This window comes from Festucalex cinctus, chromosome 2 (genome assembly GCF_051991245.1).
Source record: "Festucalex cinctus isolate MCC-2025b chromosome 2, RoL_Fcin_1.0, whole genome shotgun sequence".
Classification (NCBI taxonomy): domain Eukaryota; kingdom Metazoa; phylum Chordata; class Actinopteri; order Syngnathiformes; family Syngnathidae; genus Festucalex; species Festucalex cinctus.
In genome coordinates, this window is record NC_135412.1 from 34,758,058 (window position 1) to 34,777,975 (window position 19,918).

Sequence of the window (19,918 nt, forward strand, 5' to 3'; positions counted from 1 at the left end):
ATATTACAATATCACGATATTGCGCTTATCATTACATCCCTAGTCATAATACCAGCCTGAATTTTTTAAACTACTATCAATGTTGTTTACTTTGTGTCAGGGAGTTTATTTGAGCTATTGCAATCAGTACCCAGTGTTTGTTTGACGGGTGCCTCTGTTTGAGATTAGATCGACAGAGAACTGTTTTTTTTAGTATTTTCTTAAACAGGTTTTGCACTTGCAGTCCAACTTAGAAATCACACTGATGTGTATTATTTGTCACATGATTTATGATGAAAGTGATTTGTTTTGTTTCTTTTCTATCAATTCCTCAGGGTTTGGTTTGTCTGAAGAAAAGCTAGTGTTTCACACGTAGCATACCGAACTGGATGATTTGAATTTCAATAGCATCGTTTCCAATAACCATCTTGGAAACAGTGTCATTTAAATCTAACTCTACCCTCTATATGGCGCCACCAAAGAATACGCATACAGCGTAATCTGTAAACAGGCAATGTTGTATATATTCTTGCAGCTTTGAGGAACAAGGATGGGCTCGCTGTCAATGATAACGTGAGAAAGGGGCTCTTCAGTTGTTGCAGTCTATTACTCTTTAAAGCTGTGCACATTGAACCTGACAGAGTATTAAACAGCAACATGATAAATCCAATGAGATCAACTGCCAAAAGGCAAAGGAAGGTGCGAAAGAATGTGCCGTTATTATGAATATGGCTTTATTTTCCATTTCACACGAGAGCAAACATCTATTACAGTCACAGTGACACACAACACTTTTAATCGGCAACAATGAAGCTCACTTACTTACCATCTGTCTGGATATCCCCAAAACACACTAAGAAGCAAACACAGACAGTAGTTACAAAATACAGTAATACATCCCAGTGTGAGTTAATGCTGTAAGCCAACAAAGGGGAGACATAGCACCAAGTTCCTATTTCTAACTTCACCAGGGTGCATGGCAACTAAGATGAAACAAGACTTTGACTTCATACTTTTAGTTTGTTTCATTTATAAAAGTATCTCATTTTATTTAGTAAATATTTGCGTGACAAGTTTAGTACATCATCCATTCAAATGCTACAATTCTAATGTCATTTTTGGAGTTTGAACAGTACTTCACTTTTATATAAAGTCACTTAAAATGCTTGAAATAATGTTAAGTAGAATGTTAGTATAAGTAGATAGATGACCGCCATCCTAGCAACGTGAATATTTGTCTGCCTTAATTAACCCATAGGCAGTATCTTATTTTGAAGTGGTCAAAACCATCAAAAAGCATAAAATGGCTCACAATAGTGCCTACGGGCTACTGCCTTGCTGTTGGCCTCTGCAAGCAACAAATGAAAGTGAGTTTGCAAATGTGGACGCTGACCGGACCTGAGAGATGAACTAGCTTAACACTAACTAGGATGCAGCAACAGGCTACTACAACACAACATGAATTGATTTAAAATGGGACCAAAGAGAAAGCAACATCCTGGGCAGGTAATGCACTATATAAGTGCATTCCATTTTGCACCACGTAATTTTTGGATTAAATTAAATTTTTTAAATGTTATTTTCTGAATTACGAAGTGTTTTTCGGGAAAAGTACAATTAGAAACCAATTCAAGTAAATCTGGGACTCGCAAGTGCTGATTACCGCCGCAAGTCCAGGCACAAAAAAAAAAAAAAAAAAAAAAAAAAAAAAAATCCCATTAGGGATCACCACAGCGAATCTCTCACAAACTTGATTTGTTTGGTACAGTTTTTACACTGAATGCCTTTCCTGACACAAGCCACCCATTTATTTCTGTGGGCTTATGGGAACAACTGTTGGTGTGTATTGGGGTACTCACTGCCTTAGCATGTACCACTACACTCCACTAAAAATGCAGGATTTAAAAACAAAACAAAGGCAAGTCTTCCAGTCAAATGTTGCATCACTGCAAACAGTCCAACCCTTCGCCGGCAGCGCACGTCCTACGGCTGCCATCTGTCCCTCCCTGGCGGTGTGCGTCCTCCGGCATCCATTGGACACTTTTCTTGCAGCGCACGGTGTGCTACATGGAACCCAGCTTTGGCTGTGCCATACAACTTGTGTGTCGTCCAATACCTCGTGCCTGGTCACTACAACTCCCATCGGGTCCGGCACCACAGTCGTCTGCTTAAACAGCCTGTAGGGGCTCCATGTATTGGGCATCCTGGCCATCCTCCAGATTGGGCCATCTGAGCACCTTGTGTCTGGTCTCCCAGAAGCCCACTTGACTGGGCCTCTTCCTGTCATTGGTGACCTCTAGAATTAATTGGGATGCTCTCACCGTAATATCCACCTTGAGACCCTCTCCTGCCCTCCCTGTTTTTGGGGAAAAAAAGTTGGAAGTCTGGAATATATCCTTTCAGGAGATTGGGGGTGTTCGTCGAGATCATTTCACTTTCTTGAGTTTTAGTTAGTTTTTCTGTCTTACCAATCTGCTTGTTGTTGTTTTCCCTCCACCTGCTTTCATCATCCTGATCCCAATTTATTTTGTATTTTCTAATCACCCTCCTGCATAACTTCTGTTGGCCTTTGAGTTCATAATAAATACTTTTGAGATTATAGAGACCCTGCCTTCCTTACATGTTTTCCTGTACTGGAGTCCACCTACTTTTTCCTCAACACAACTGAGACAAACCTCAACATGTGACACACAAAGGTTTTATATCCACATGCAAGCATGCCAAAACCATATTTTAGTTACAAATAATTATTTGATTATTTTATTCAATAAATAGCCTTTTAATTGATCCAAATTTTAATTTGCATTTTTTTTCAAAATCTTTATTAAATGTATGTAAATAAAATTTTATTGATTTAAGGTTGTTGAGTAAAGCCCGACACACGTCGAGCAATGGGACTGACCACAACTGCAACTAGTTCTTCTCAACTGGCAACTATGTTGGCAACTAGTCCAGCTGTGATTCTACATTTGGAAAGAGAATAGTGTCCTAACATCACAGATGTTTATGGCCAATCATAATGCCAAGTTGTATCACATGATCATTCACAACAATAATCAGTTTTTCAGGTATCAAACAAGATAAACTAATAGAGAGACCTGTACATACTGTGTTACTTCAATACTTAAAACCAAAGTTCTAATGTTATATACACCCTTGCCTAATAAGAGAGGAGTGTGAAGTCTTTCTGCCGCCAAAATGGCTGCACAAAAGTTTGTGTTCTTGTGGTCAGTAAATATCCCTATTAATGGCAGCAGCCTCTCAGATATATCAAGATGCATTCTGGAGAAATTTGCTAACCCTGATAAGAATGAAAAATGTTCCTTTATCATCGCCAAAACAGATTGTAGCCTATGTAATCTTAAACCACCATCTCTCTTTTCTCACCCTTTCCCCTCTTTGTATTCACTGCCCATGGACAAATATAGCGACAGTGACCAGGGCAATCCCCATTTTTCTTGACAATCCAGCATTGTTGTTCTTGTAAGTAATAAAAGGTGACGCTTCAAAACTTTGGCTCCTGATAAGAACTACAATGGCTGCTTTTGTTGTTGTTGCGGTAAATTCATTGTTTGAGATTGTCCATTTCCATCTAGTTCAGCGGCATCTTTCAGTGTGTGAATGGCTTTTTTCTCTTACAAGGCTCAAAGTCAGAGTTAAGTCTGAAAATCTTCCTTTTTTGATTTGCTATGATGTCAGACTGTACAGCCAATTGCTTGAGAATGATTGTCCCAATACAATAACAATACTGCTGATGAAACCTCACCACAAGCTTCCCAATCTGTCAGGAGCACTAAACATAAAGCGAGTGATTAATAATTACCGCAAAAAAAATCCATTAATAGAATATTTCTAAAATGCCACAAAGACAATCTTAACTTCCAATGTGATTTGCATTCATCATGTTCTCAATGAATGTATACAAAAGAGAACAAATTCAAGGAAGCAATGTCAGAAAACACATGCGCATATTAATGTTTTGTTGATATCTGCAGAGAATCTTGCGTTTACATCATAAGAATGAACATTAACATTTTGAAACACGCCCACACATTTAAAGTGTGTAGGCCGCTTCTAAATTTACCTCCATTTGTTATTCATGCACATAATCACTTGACGTATCATTGGTCCCAATTGGTACATTAGAGGTGGGGTTTTCCACAAATGTTACCATAAAGCATTTTAATCTATCAACACTGTTGGCAATATGTCAAACACCCTGGGTTGTTTTACGGGCCTAATTGACACTAAAGGTACAAAGAAGTTTTATCTTCTTCTGCACAGTAGGCAGAATGTCATCTAAGAATTCAAAGCCTGGATTCTTTTATCATTGCTCCTTTGTGCATTTGTATGCACCATCACTACAATTCTACAAAAGACAATAGAACACTTGGAGGTGTTTGGCTTTTCAGACAATATCGTACAATTGAAGTACAAAAGTTTCAAGTTCAAGTTTCAAGACCGGCCATGTTGAATGGGTTTAAGCTATATTGTTTGGATGGGGTGGGGCAAAAATACGTTTTCACATGTTATTGAAGAAGATTTCTGACTGATTATATATTTTTACTATAAATATGAACGTTTAAACACCTTTTTTAATATGTAAAATATAATTCATTATTTGAGCACCTCCTGTATGTGGGGAAAAACTTTTTTCACTGTGTGTGTTTCTGCTTAGTAAAATTCCTTGCAAAAAAAAAATTGATCAACTACTTATGACTGTTCCCCAGAGTCAATGATGGAACTTAAATTAATAATAATAATAATAATATCCAATATGTAGGCTACAGTATAAAATTCTGGCTATCTACCATTTTTTTCATCCCCTACCCTTACATAATTGCAAGAAGCATCAACAATATCGTTCAAACATTTCAAAGAAACTAGTATAAAAGTCCCAAATCCTTATCATCAGGCACTCTAAAGCACACTAAAGTGATGCAAGCTCGCAAAGCCCTCAAAGGAACACAATCACTGAAGAATCTCCCTTGCAGACAACACTCCCACTTCAATCCTGCTCTTTTATTGTACACGTCTGTTGAGGAACAGTGATGCTTAGGGAGAGTTTAAAAATCTACTGCAGAAAATACTTTCTTTTTTTTGGTTGTTGTTCTATCTGCATCGCCATCAGCTTTGATGCGCTCTGACTCAGTAATGCATAAGCTGCCTGCATTTGAATTGGATTATGAGCACTGAGCAGATCATGTTCTTACTTATGTTAATATGCTCCAGGCTGCTTTTGAATACTGTGAGAGGCTGGTTATGTTTCTTTTCTGTTATGTTAGTAAAAACTAGAGTACCTCAAATGGTCAAAGGTGCCAATACAAATTGTCATACACACATCATATAATGTTGTGACAAATTTGAACAAAAAGTAAGCAATTAATATATGTCCATTTTTACCTCACTGTTCCTCTGCAAATTCAATAATCCAGTTAAAAACAAGTCAAACTATGTAACATTATACTATGAAAAAAAAAATGTCTTGTGACATAACATACATAACAATATATATTACCACCTCTATTAGTGATACCAAAGTACAACACAGAATACAATCTATTTTTACAACAAATAATGGAAATCTAAATAATATGATTTCCATTATTCAAAAAACGAAAGAAAACAAGGCAGCTGTGCGGAAACCATCGCTTGAAATTTACACATCAAAGACTTTTTTTATTTTTTATTTATTTAACTGCCACAGGCAGATTCTTTCTGCAAAATTGTAACACAGTTACATGATAATCATTGGTCTGATAAATTATCTGCCCATTAATTTTTTTCTTATGTCAGATAGATTTGCCCTTGATAATTTAAAAGATGAGCACCGTGCCAGCGGTCCATGCCTTCAAAGATACAGACGAAGAAGAAGCTGAGCTGCACCGTAGCAATCAACATGGCATTGTTTGTTTGGAAGTTTTAACAGGGGGTTGGAAGAAGAAGACTCGTGAATGTAATGTCAGGCCAATGTTCCAATACACTAGTTTTAATGCAACAAACGCCACATAAATCCAATCATCACAAATGGCAACGTAACGAAGAAAGAAAAAAAAAGAAAGAAAACGAAGCAGCTATGCGGAAACCGTTAAAGAAAAGGTGAGTACTTTGCTGCCTATAAATGATGCTTTTGAAAAATGCAGAGCATTTCATAAAGACAATCCAAAAGCCAAAGCTATTAAAGATAAAATCACTGAGTTTAAGGTTCTTGACGACCCTCATTTTCTGTGGTTATGAGCAAATGATTTCATCAGTGTTTTTGTGCAGTTGGAGCACAGGTAGAACATACCAAGCCACCAATACGACTCTGCAGATGTTTGCAATCCTGAAAAGTATACTGATACTGACGTTGTGTGGTAGGACATGCACTACAAATCCGATAGCAGAGGCGCTTTGGTGCTCGCTTTCATTTTCAAGCTTTTAAGTAACTTGATTAACCATGACCCTAAATGATACATTATTTGAATGTCATTACAGACTAATCCCACAATTTAACCATAGCTTGGAGCAGCCAGTCATTGTAACTCTCCTTTGCTGCTAAATCATGTGGATGTGTTTTAACTGAATTCGATTCATTCAGTCTACTGGCCTGTCATGATCGAGCAGTAAAACTCGCCTTTATAAAGAATGAAGTAACATCTTCTGGCAGTTTTGAGTTCTTCCCCTTAAGTAGTTTCAGAGCTATCATTATGACACTACTTAACCGTACACAAGAAACTCTGTAGCGTAAATTTGACTCTATTTAGAGTGGGACCAAATAGAATCAGTTTTAGAGTAATCCTTACAGTTGGAAGGGAGGAAAATAAAGAACTCAAAAAATATAAGTACAATTCACTCAAGGGTTGAGGAACAAACTCACGACCTGCAGCTTGAGAGACAGCGGCTCTACTCCCTGAGCCACACAGTTCCTGCTGTGTCTTAGTATATCGATCATGTCAGCTAGAATCGTACTTTTCTTTTTTCTTTTTTTTCTTTTTTTTAAGAGAGAGAGCTCAGTATTGTTCATTCGGTATTGTTCATTTGGTAGTCTTACCGATTCAACAGCTGAAACATCATTTTTGGTCTCCTCTTGGAGATAAGCAAACAGTAGGTGGGGCATAGCTCAGGTGCTAGTGCGGCATCTTCCCAAGCTGAAGGTCATGAGTTCGTTCCTCAACACTTGAGTGACTTTTATTATTTTTTTTCAATTCTTTATTTTACTTTCTTCCAAGTGTAAATATTACCTTAAACTGAGTCTATTTGGTGCCACTCTAAATACAGTCAAATTTACTTGACAGAATTTACTGTGTACATGTAACTTTGACACCCTATTAGAAAGTCAAATAGTGCTCCTCCCATCTTAAAAGCCGTGTTTAAGGTGCTCACTCCCCTTACCTTGATCCAGATCATACTCCTCCATTGTGCTGACAAAGTGAGGTCTGGAGTAGAAGTTGTGCGGCCCCGGCTGCTGGAGGCCCCCCAGGCTGAAGAGGCTTCGCTCATTTGTTGCGCAGCAGGAAAAAGCCCTCCGGCTTGGGATGCAGGGGTAGCGTGTCCAACTCTTCATCTCCAGGTCCAACGCCTCCAGCGCCGTCACAGGCATCTTTCCTTGACGGCCACCTGGGAATATCAAGGCAAGCATTCAGCCTCCTTCAAGGCACAGCACATGATTCAAAATGCTTCTAAGCAGTAATAACTTGGACGATTTGTGGTCCGTAGAAGGGTGTGTTAACCTTTTGGGAATTTTGTCAATCATATGGCGTTTCATGGATCGTACATTTGTAACAGGTGAATGGTGATGCATTTATTGTAGTCCAAATTAGGTTACTCCCTAGATGGGTGGACCGTAAACATGAAAAGATAAACTTTTGTGTGGGAGCGATTTCAATGAAAAAAATATCCATTCATCCATTTTCTATTTTACATGTCCTTATTAGGGTCATGGATGCACTGGAGCCAATCCTATTTGGCTCCAGGCCAGAGGCGGTACGCAACGTGTACAGGTGGACGGTCAATCAAAAACAAACTGATAATAAAAAAAATATAGCAATTCCGCGATATCCTAGAAAGGAACAGCAAGTGACAGGCCCCAGAATGATGATGTCTGATTTGCTGCAGCAAAAAGGCAGAAAATGGGGAAAAGGCAGCTTGGCTGTGGAATTTGGGATTTATTTATTTTTTGACAACACAAGCAGACAGCAAATGCTAAAAAAAAAAAAAAAACATTGTTCACTTCATTTTGTACTCGGTTATCTCACATACCCTCCCAGAAATATATTTGAAAAGAGATTTGGCAATGAGTCTGCCTTTTGTTGGAAAGGTATTTAAATTCATATCCCTAATCCTCACCGCCAAATATTATGTTCCGTAGATGACAACCAGCATGTTGTGCTCCACACCCAGGGGCGCATCTTTCACTTTTTATTCATTTAATGTTGTGCTTTTATTAATCCCTCTCCATAACCTCAAGACTATTTGGCAATTACAGTACAGTGAAGTGACTACATCGCTGGGGAAGTAATTCATTTGGACAGAACACAAGAACAGCCAGTTTGCTCCCCTCAACTTTTCTTCTACAAATCATTTGCGTAGTGACAGACAACGAATGAAGGGACCACGGGCTTTAACATCGAGGGACGAGTTAAGAGGAGTGCAAGGACATAGCATGCAAAGTGATGATACAAAGAATGGAGAGGAGAGAGCCTGCAAATTAGGGGTGTGCTCAAAAAATCGATACGGCAATATATCGTTGCGGGCCTCATTACAATACACGTATCGATACGCAGGCGTCAGAATCGATATTGCTCGTTAACTTTAAATAGGCAGTTAACGTTTGCCTTTGCAGCTTGCATTGTACCTAAAAAATAAAAACCAGCAGCGTCTTTGAAGTTAATTGCTTTCAATTAATGCTAAAAATAGCTCACCAGTGATTGGACACTGTTTCTTGCTAAGAAAAATGAAAGAGGAAGAATATCAACATTTATTTACTTATAAACTTAACATGGCATGTTTCTTAATGTACCAATTTTTTTTATATTTTGTTTAAAAACCAAATAGAATGTGTTACATGAAAAAAAAAAATGTTTTTATTTCTCCAAATATTTCAAATAAGCACATTTAATTTTAATACTTTGATATTTTTGCTTATTTGCTCATGCCTATTAATAAATGTTCCCGGTGTGTCTGTGAAAGCTGCTCCTTGCTCTGCAGTGTGTGCACATTTTGCCGCTAGGTGGCATAACAAAGCATAACAAACATATAAAATGCAAGAAAATTAATGTAATCTATCATGATACGTATCGTCTTGAAGATCAAATATTGGGATACATATGTATCGCGATACGTATCGTATCGTGAGGTTGGCGGCAATACCCAGCCCTACTGCAAATGCAACAGACTGATGTCAGCTAGAGTGGGAAGAGATTGACTGCAAAAAGCGAGACAAGTTTGAAGTGAGTGGGAAGGATTACAGTCAAAGATGTGAGAGAATAATACCTCCAGATTACAATGGGAATGAATTCTCCTTACACCAAAGGATTGGAAATAGAACAGGTTTGATACAGTATAATTACTATGTTTCTTATACGTATGTTGCACATCAATAAGAGGAACCTTGTGTCATCCCTCACCCACTCAACTGATCCGTTTTGGTTGAAGAAGTCTATCCTGACAAAGCTGTTCCACTAGCGTGGGCATATTGCTGCTCTCTGTCAGGCGCTGCTCAACTCTTCAGAGGCCTGTCATGGCAGCAGACAATTTGAAGCACAATTGCTGACATAAGCACAGATCCATCAATCCGCTGCACTCACTTGCACCACTGTGTGACACTCAGTTGTCCCATCTGTTCTGTGACTTTAACTATAGGGATTAGCGGGAGAAAACCGTTAGCATATCTGCACTTGACAGCAAAACTCGTTGTCATGTTTTGGTTTTGTGGGGGTGGGATTTTGTTTTCTTTTGGTGTTTTTGGTTGTTTGTCATGTGTTCCTTGTCTCTTCCCTTGTCCCGTTATGTCTAACCACGTCCACCTGAGTGTGTCTTCCCTTCCCATTGTATCCACCAATCAGCTTCCCTTGCCACTTGTGTCTTGCCCAGCTGTGTCTAGTCATTGTCAATTAGCCTGTGTGTATTTAGTCACCTGTTTTCCGTTCAGTTCTTGTTGAGTCATTGTTTCTGTTGCTGTTGCCTTCCATGCCATGTCTTGTTTCCCTCCTGTTTTTGTTGTTTTAGTCACAGAGTACCTCATTTGCCTTTTTGTTAATTAAACCCCTTTTTTTTTTACTTGCATCCCTGCCTTGACCTGTTTTTGTTGCCCCCTGCATTTGGGTCCTGCCTCCAACACCCCCACACTGTGACAGAATGACTCAACCAGAACTGGACCCAGCGGGGGCAATGTCCGAATTGGAGCCCTGTCAGAAGGAGGGGCTTGAAGCCGGCGCCCGAGCCATTGCCGGGCTAAAGGAAGCACTGGCTTTGGTCCGTGGCGTCTGGAGTGACTGGTCAGACAGGCCTCAAGGCCCTGAACCTTGTCTGCTGCGGCCTCTTGCTCTTGAACCTCGCCTGCTGCAGCCTCTCGCCCCTGAACCTCGCCTGCTGCGGCCTCTCGCCCCTGAACCTCGCCTGCTGCAGCCTCTCGCCCCTGAACCTCGTCTGCTGCCGCCTCTCGCCCCTGAACCTCGTCTGCTGCGGCCTCTCGCCCCTGAACCTTGTCTGTTGCGGCCTCTCGCCCCTGAACCTCGTCAGGCGCCGTCTCTCGCCCCTGAACCTCGTCTGCTGCGGCCTCTCGCCCCTGAACCTCGTCTGCTGCGGCCTCTCGCCCCTGAACCTCGTCTGCTGCCGCCTCTCGCCCCTGAACCTCGCCTGCTGCAGCCTCTCGCCCCTGAACCTCGTCTGCTGCCGCCTCTCGCCCCTGAACCTCGTCTGCTGCGGCCTCTCGCCCCTGAACCTTGTCTGTTGCGGCCTCTCGCCCCTGAACCTCGTCAGGCGCCGTCTCTCGCCCCTGAACCTCGTCTGCTGCGGCCTCTCGCCCCTGAACCTCGTCTGCTGCGGCCTCTCGCCCCTGAACCTCGTCTGCTGCCGCCTCTCGCCCCTGAACCTCGTCTGCTGCCGCCTCTCGCCCCTGAACCTCGTCTGCTGCCGCCTCTCGCCCCTGAACCTTGTCTGCGCCTTCAAGTTCCTGAACCTCGCCAGGCGCCGCCTCAAGTCCCTGAATCTCGACAGGCGCCGCCCAAAGACCCGGAGCCTCGCCAGGCGCCGCCCAAAGACCCGGAGCCTCGCCAGGTGCCGCCCAAAGACCCGGAGCCTCGCCAGGCGCCGCCCAAAGTCCCGGAGCCTCGCCAGGCGCCGCCCAAAGTCCCGGAGCCTCGCCAGGCGCCGCCCAAAGTCCCGGAGCCTCGCCAGGCGCCGCCCAAAGTCCCGGGGTGGCGCAAGCCCTGCGGCTGCCTTCACCTCTCGTCGGGCTTCGCGGACGCCCTCCTGAACGGCCCCGACGGGACTCTCGTCTGGCGTCATGGACGCCCTCCTGAACTGCCTTTTGTCTGGGACGGATGGGTGCGCCGTGTTCCCACCTCCGTGCCCCCTTCCGCCCGCCATTGTTTTTGGACTTTTTATGTTGGTGGGACGTCTGGAAGCCGTCCCTTGAGGGGGGGGGTTCTGTCATGTTTTGGTTTTGTGGGGGTGGGATTTTATTTTCTTTTGGTGTTTTTGGTTGTTTGTCATGTCTTCCTTGTCTCTTCCCTTGTCCCGTTATGTCTAACCACGTCCACCTGAGTGTGTCTTCCCTTCCCAGTGTATCCACCAATCAGCTACCCTTGCCACTTGTGTCTTGCCCAGCTGTGTCTAGTCATTGTCAATTAGCCTGTGTGTATTTAGTCACCTGTTTTCCGTTCAGTTCTTGTTGAGTCATTGTTTCTGTTGCTGTTGCCTTCCATGCCATGTCTTGTTTCCCTCCTGTTTTTGCTGTTTTAGTCACAGAGTACCTCGTTTGCCTTTTTGTTAATTAAACCTCTTTTTTTTTTTTTTTTTTAGTTTAATTTTTTCCTTTCGGACACATTACAGCTTACATCGATCACATCACATCATTTGCAACATTGACATCCGAAAGAAGGGCTGACGGGTAGAAGCCGAAGCTTATTCAAGACCCGTTCCCATCGACCCATTACTATAACACATCAATCATATACATTATTTAGAATAGTCATTAATTTTTATCGTTATCCATCCCATACTATCCCAGACACTGCTCGCTCAGTTCATCTTGAATGTCCGTGTGTAGATTGTGGCTAGTCCCAGTCATTTGGAACTGGTGGGTCGGTCCCCAGACGCCACCAGCAGGCTCACCCCGCCAGGCGAGCAGCCAAGGCAAGCGCAATTCTTCTCTTTCACCAGTAGGGTCTTCGCTGACCTCAGATCAGCTTTCACACATTGTGTTTTCCATAAGAGTAGATCGGCTTGCATTCTGCCCACTGCGATTCAAGAGCCTCGATTCTGGTCAGGTAGCACCACTGGTTGCTAGCACGTTGTCGATCTGATGAGTCCTGTACACTGCCCAGCCTCGCTCACCCAGCAGAGCGGCCCACGCCAGCCGCATTCCAGGAACCAGACCACCAACCCCATTTTGCGTATTGACAGCAGTTTCATTGGAGCCACAATACAGCCTTATCATGTAGCCTTGACTGTTAGAACAAATGTCCAAACGGAATTCGAGCCAGACAATATTTAGATTCAAACGGGAACAGCAATACATGTTATCAATGCAGGTGTATAAACAAGAGTTAGCCTTGGCAAAGTCAGCAAGTAATCATATACAACTCCAGCTTTGGGTAATTAGTGATGTTGTTGTTGTTGTTGTGATATTGTGAATTACTGTTGTCTCTCAAGCGCTGCCAATTCCTCAGCTCCTTTCACGATTCGTGTTTTTAGTTGACCAGAGTTATCTTTAGTTTGAATAAAAATTTGGCAGTCTTTTGTCCACGTGCTTTCGATAAGTCCATTCTTTCTCATTTGTCGTGCCTTTTTGGCGATGTCAGCATTTCGTTTGGTGAGGTTTTCGTTGATGTAGACATGTTTCCCACGAAGCTTGTGACGGTCTCTCAGAAGAGCAATCTTTTTCTTTCTGTCAACAAACCTGATCAGAACTGCCGGTGGTCGTGTCCCTCCAGTTGGAAGCAAAAAGCACATCTGAATGTGCGCAGGATCAACAGTTAATCCCAAATCTCTGAGTTGAAGTGTCACTTGCTGTTCCACAGTCTCGTTCCCTGAATATTGGTCAGAATCTTCCGTGCTCGTGCTAGCCGCAGCTCTCAAAGGGCCACGGCGCGGCTTGATCTCGATACCTGTGACTATCACGTCGTTGATACGAAGATTTTGTTCCAAATCATCCACTTTTTGTTCCAAGGCAACAATGCGTCGATCTTTTTCCTGTGTCTCTGTCTTCAATTGCTGTATTTCCTGAAGAAGTGGCTCAATGCTCTTCTTCATTTCAAGTAATTCAGCAACCATTCCACTGAGCTTTTTAAGAGTAGATTTTATCACCTCATTCTCGTCAGCTCTTTTTACGCCAGGCATTCTGCAACAATGTAGTTAAAAATCCCAATGCAAAAATCAACAAGTAGTTAGATTCTCGAGTGAGTGCAGGAGCAAGTACAGATTCGTCCTTCCTCAGCAGATGCGTCCTTGAACTTGCATCCCTGCCTTGACCTGTTTTTGTTGCCCCCTGCATTTGGGTCCTGCCTCCAACACCCCCACACCGTGACACTCGTGAGTCCAAGACTGAAGAATATATAGCAGTATGAATCAAAAGGAGTAGCTCTTGATTCCCCGGTCGATTTACATTCCCACTAAAGAATAAGACCACAGTTAAAAGTGACAAAAATGAGTTTCTTCCGGAGGGTATCTGGGCTAAATTGTCCCATTCCTGAATGGATGGATGCATGGATGGATGGATGGATGGATAAAGTCCTACCTAATGCCAGGGGTAAATATATAAACAATGTGAAATTTTTTTGTTTCTTCAATCAATAAAACTTTATTTATATAGCACCTTTCATACATTCAAAATGCAACTCAAAGTGACATCCCCTTGATCGTACCCACAGACACACCCAAAACACGACACGAAAACCACAACATGGCAGGGCACAGAAGTTCCCGGTAAGGAAAGGCAACATGGTAACATTGAATCAATAATAATAATAATCCATCCATCCATTTTCTTGACCGCTTATTCTTCACAAGGGTCGCGGGGGGTGCTGGCGCCTATCTCAGCTAGCTCTGGGCAGTAGGCGGCGGACACCCTGGACTGGTTGCCAGCCAATCGCAGGGCATAATAATAATCATAATAATATTTTGGGGTGAACTAAAAAAAAATGGAGACTATGGACTATGAAAGTTTCATGAAGTTGGCCAAACACAATATAATCACAAAATGAATGAAATCTAACTAAAATTAGAGCGCAGTTTCTGAGGAAATTTCCTACCCATGATGTAGATTTTGTTTCCTTTTACAAAGGGCGTGGCTCCATATCGCGGTGTCGGCATTGAGGTCAGCGGCTGCCATTGGTCCTTTTCTGCCTCATAAACTCTCACCATGGCCTGGGGTGTGATGTCCGCCCCCATGCCTCCCAGTGCGTACACCTTGCCATCTGCAGTGAAACAGACATAATCAGGGGGATTGGGGGAAACAATTCAGAGTGAGAAAGTGATACATCATAGAGAAATGAAGCAAGTACCATGACCAATTTTCTTGTCCATCCATCCATTATCCGAACCACTTTTCCTCACGAGCATCGTCATTAAAGTTAACGTGTAAAACAGAGGCTGCCATCACTGATATCAAAACTGAAAAGCATTCACAGCTTTCTTCAAAAGATCACATTTAAGCTGGTCTGTCGATTGCCATTTGACTGTCTGGACTTTACTTTTATGCAAGTAAAGTTGAATCAGTACTTCTTTTATAGGTATTTCTATGTTTTCCACCTCTGCTTGAAGAGTTACAATCATTTAAACAGCAACACAAAACAAAGTTGTCCTATACATAGCTGAGATAGCAGTAAATCGTTCTCAAAACTGTAGATTGCTGCTGACTCATTTCTCTCTTGATTTTTTCATTTGGCAGAAACTTCTAGTTTTATATTTTATCCTTTAAAAGAAAATATTTCAAATTAAGCATTGGAACGTGCACTGTGTTCTTAAACTATATTGAAAGAACAATCCCTCTATGCTTTTATTATTTTTAACTTTATTTGAAAAAAAAAAAAAAACTCAAACCATTGGAACATTAAAAATACTTATCTCATTATGTTGTTTGAAAAGAAAATGTGTTTCTCCTACCAATTTTCTCCTGTATAATAAGTTAATAGGCCACTAATAATAAGAGCGGAAGATGTTTTGTTTTTTTTTCCTTAAAAATCAATAGTGTTCAAATCAACTCATTATAAACCACCCTCCAATCGGACCCGTCGCCATGGGCGGGCCTTGGGGGTCCGTGCCCGCCCTGTCAGTCAGCCGTGCCCGCCCTAGCAAGATGACTCACCAACTATTCGTCCTATCAGTCACGTAAACTTGCGCCTTCTGTTTTAAGTAAAGCATGGCGTGCCAGCCAACCACATACCTCCTTTCAAGTTTGGCTGTGATTGACAACTAAGCGAGCCAATGACAATCAGGATCAGGAGGGATGGGGTGGGGTCGGGGGAGACGCGCGCTCTGCAGACGTGCCTTAAGGCCTCAGTATGCTTCTGCGAGAGGCTCGCGTCGAGGCGTCACGTTGGAGCTCCGCTCGTGCGTTTGCCTTCCGACTTGTGCGCAATACACATCGGTGTCTGCTGGAGTTTCACACCAAGTCCCGCTGTCGCTATGGCTGGGCCGCCACAGAGTGGCGATTCCTCTGCATTTTATGGCGGATTCAGGAAGTTCAATTTAATTCAGAAACACGAAACAAAGCCGGGGGGAGAGTAAGTTCATCACCGTGGCAATTAATTATTGCCAATTTGCACCGGTGTCGGCCGTAAACTCGCCAAAACACAACAGCCGTGCGCTTAGCGAACACAGTTTTTTTTTTGTTTTTTTTTGTTATTGTTATTTTCCGCCTCTCGTCCCAGGCACATATCCACATGCACAGCCGTGGTCTCCGAGCAGGAAGTCGATTTGCGCCGCCAGTTGCCTTCACGGAAACTATCTGGGCGGGGGGCGGGGAGAGAGAGAGAGAAAAAAAAGAAAAAACGCCATCGAACGGACCAATCAGAAGCGAGCGACGCCCCGCCATCGACGTGCGTTGGCGACGTGTGCACGTCGGCCGGCCACGAGCGACGCAGCACTTAAAATTCATGGCTCGCGTCGATCATGTGATCGACGGCGCTCATCGACGCGAGAGCAAACGTGGAGGCATAAATTAGGCTTTAGCCAAATCTACTTCCGGGTAGATAGTGCGCATTTGCCGGCTGGCGCTGGGACAAAGACTGAGCAGTGAGCACTCGTGCCGCTTTAATGGAAGCCACCAAATGCCAAACCTCGATCCAGGATGACACAGTTGACATCAATGGGAATCCTGAGTCCACTGGTTACGTTTACAAGTGAGTGTCAAACTTCTATTTTAATTAGTCAAGCCACACAGCACGGATGAATTGTAGCAATACACAGTATGCTGTTAACAGACCCAAGCAGTCACACATACACAACAGCAACTAAGGAGCATAAAATTATTTATCACTAAAGCAGTTGCAGTACAATGTGAGTTGAATTCTCTTTTTTTATTGCCGAGTTTGTTCATGTTGATGACTGTCACTAAGTTCTAATAAAAAAAAACAGCACTTTACACATCCTTTTGGATTGATATTCTGCTTAGTTTTTCACTGAACCCATATGTTGTTTCTGTATATCATCAACATAACTCAACCTTATTTCTAAATCACTTTAAAACAGCCATTGCTGCATACAAAGTGCTGTGCATGGAATAGAAATTAGTCTTTTAGTAGACACAAGCGAAATAAAATAACACAAAATAAAATTAATTCGAGTAAATATAAGTAGATAAGTATACACGCAAATAAAATACTAAAAAAAAAAAAAAATCTGTACAAGTATAGAAATAAAATAACACAAAATACAGAAGGCACCATAAAAAAGTAAAATGATGTGAAGTCTCATGCTGAGTCAAAGATCAAAGAATAGAGATGTCTGGCAAAAATGAAAGGAAATTTTGTCCATATCGTACAGCCCTAATCCAACACGCAAATGAAGGCAACTGCTAGCCAATTCCAGATAGAAGGGTTGTGTCACAGAGTCATCCATTCGGACATAGTTGTTTACAGAAGTGAAGAGTGGATTTGTTTCAAATGAACTTTTGAGTTGAATAAATGCAAAATGAACTACACATTTTTTTTCAGTTTGTCTTTTAGATTTCAGAACGAACTGCCGCTTTTAAGTGACAGAAAATATTTCTGAACACGTTTGCAGTTGTCACAATGCCGCTGTTCAACCTGATGGACATTAGATTTAGGTTGATAAAGTGTGCCCCCTCCCAAAAAAAGGTAATGCCCCCCTACAATTTATTTCTGGTGACGGGTCTGCCTCCAATTATGTCAAATTCTGGATATTATGACAATCAATTCCTTCCAATAGCGATAACAGCACAGAAATGTCAGTATTAAATTGTCAATAGCCACCCATCGCTATCATCCATGTCGTTTCTGGTACTGCCCTTATGGCTCATCAACCTATTTATAGCACATACTAATCATTCTATTAGGGATACTAGGGAAACATAAAGATGCCCCACCCAGTACTGCAGTGTAAGTTATTATTAAGACTTAAAAATAGGGCAAGCCAAATGCTGAGCAAGTAAATCTGGTAAGCCTGTTGAAGAAATGCAAGGGCAGAAAATCGAAGGGGCGGATGGGAAGGAGAGAACGAAGGAAAGGAAGATTGAGCATGGTGTGGGGGGAAAAAGGAAACTGTACATTCCAGATTAGCGGCCCATTAGCGCTGGGAGAGTTGTGACTGTCCAAATGCGAGAAAGTGAGTCACTGAGAGACAGCGAGGAAGGCTGCTCAGTCACGCAGATGCATGACACAGCCACCAAGCTGTTGTTCAAACTGTGAAGAATTCAGTACTAATAAATCTGTCACTCACTATGAGTGTGATCACCACACAATTTGCATTTACTATTGAGAAGTTCCTTGGCCACTATTAGACAATAACTGAACAGCTCATTCTGTTTCATGACACTCTCTGTCTGTACAGTCGAGAAGGTCCTTGCATGTATGCAAGCTGGGGATTAAGAAAATGCCTTTCTCAGTACAGGAAACCTTTTAGAGACTTGTCGTTCAACTCTCACCAGGGAATCGAGCGGACTGAGCAGACCATAATTTCAAAGGGATACACTTAAGGTGAGAAGCTGTAATAAGCATACTATAAAAAGCATCAGCTGCATTTTACTGTATATTTTGTACCATTTGTGTTTGCGTCAGCTGACTTGGATGAATTTATCTTAGAGGTAAATATGCTGAATCTTAAAAGACTACTAATTTTTCTCCACCACTGTGAACAAGAGACATGCTGAAAAAATGTGCATGTGTAGCAGCACAGAATAAAAACTATTTATTATTTATTTATTTTGGAAAAATATAACTATCCAAAACCAACAATTCAACAGTAGTGGTTATGTTATGTTAGAATTTAAATGCTCATGCAAGAGTAAAACAAGACTACATCTGAAAAGACTATAAGGCTCCATTTTTGTAGACAGTGCACCTGCAGTGGAGGCGCATATGCCGGCAGGTTCTGCTTTTTTTTTTGTTTGCCAATTTGTCAGACCAGCCTCCGACAAGCTGGGTGTATCGGCATTCGGCACAGCAGAAGGAGTGTCATAGGAAATGCATCCGGCACCAGCAGAGTGAGGATTTAGTGGCAGAAAGTTGATTTAAACTTAAATCTGCCCCAATCACGTCCAACTGCGCAGGGTAGACAGCTGCTCTAACGCAATGTTGATTGATCTTATCCGGGTTGCAGGCAGACAGATAATGAGCTATGCAGACATGTGGTGGATGTCATTTGTATCTTATTCATTAGTACGTGCATCTTAAGTATTGTAGAAACTAATTAATTGATTGCATTATTATTTTCATTAGTCATAATAGTAGTAGTATCCATCCATCCATTCTCTGAACCGGTAATCCTTGCTGGAGTTGTGAGTGTGCTGGAACCTATCCCATCTGATTTTGGGATTGAGGTGGGATCATCAGCACCACCATCAATCTCAGGGAATGAACAGACAAACGACCATTTACACTCGTAGTCATACCTACAACTATTTAAAGTCTTCTTTTAACCTAGCATACGTGTTTTTGGAATATGGGAGGAAACCAGAGTATCTAGAGAAAACCTATTTGGGCATGGGGAGAACATTTGTAAACCAGTTGGCCACCGTGTGGTACTCCTACTACTACTACTGCTACTACTACCACTACTAGCTTACTACTACTACTACTACTACTACTACTACTACTACTACTACTACTACTACTACTACTACTACTGCTACTACTACTGCTGCTGCCGCTGCCGCGACCGCGACCGCTACCGCTACTACGACTACTTCCGCCTCCCAGTGCCGAGGACTCGGGTTCGAGTCCAGGCCCCAGCCTTCCCATCCATCCATTTTATTAACCGCTTTTCCTCAACAGGGTCGGGGGGTGCTGGAGCCTATCCCAGCTGGCTTCAGGCAGTTAGCGGGCTACACCCTGGACTGGTTGCCAACCAATCGCAGGGCACACAGAGACGAACAACCATCCACTCTCACAAGCACACCTAGGGACAATTCGGAGCGCCCAATTAACCTGCCATGCATGTCTTTGGAATGTGGGAGGAGACCGGAGTACCCGGAGAAGACCCATGCAGGCACGGGGAGAACATGCAAAGTCCACCCAGGAAGGCCGGAGCCTGGACTTGAACCCGAGTCCTCAGT

The 19,918-nt window shown here is 42.5% G+C and overlaps 1 protein-coding gene across 1 annotated transcript in view; it reads right to left on the reverse strand.

The window, feature by feature from the left end:
* klhdc8b (kelch domain containing 8B) overlaps positions 1 to 19,918 on the reverse strand; it is a 110,467-nt gene that overhangs the window by 32,931 nt on the left and 57,618 nt on the right. Inside the window, exons 4-5 of the mRNA XM_077514792.1 lie at positions 14,436 to 14,600; positions 7,354 to 7,578 (exon numbers count right to left, since the gene is read on the reverse strand). Coding sequence (XP_077370918.1) covers positions 7,354 to 7,578; positions 14,436 to 14,600 — 390 coding nt within the window. The remainder of the gene's footprint in view (positions 1 to 7,353; positions 7,579 to 14,435; positions 14,601 to 19,918) is intronic.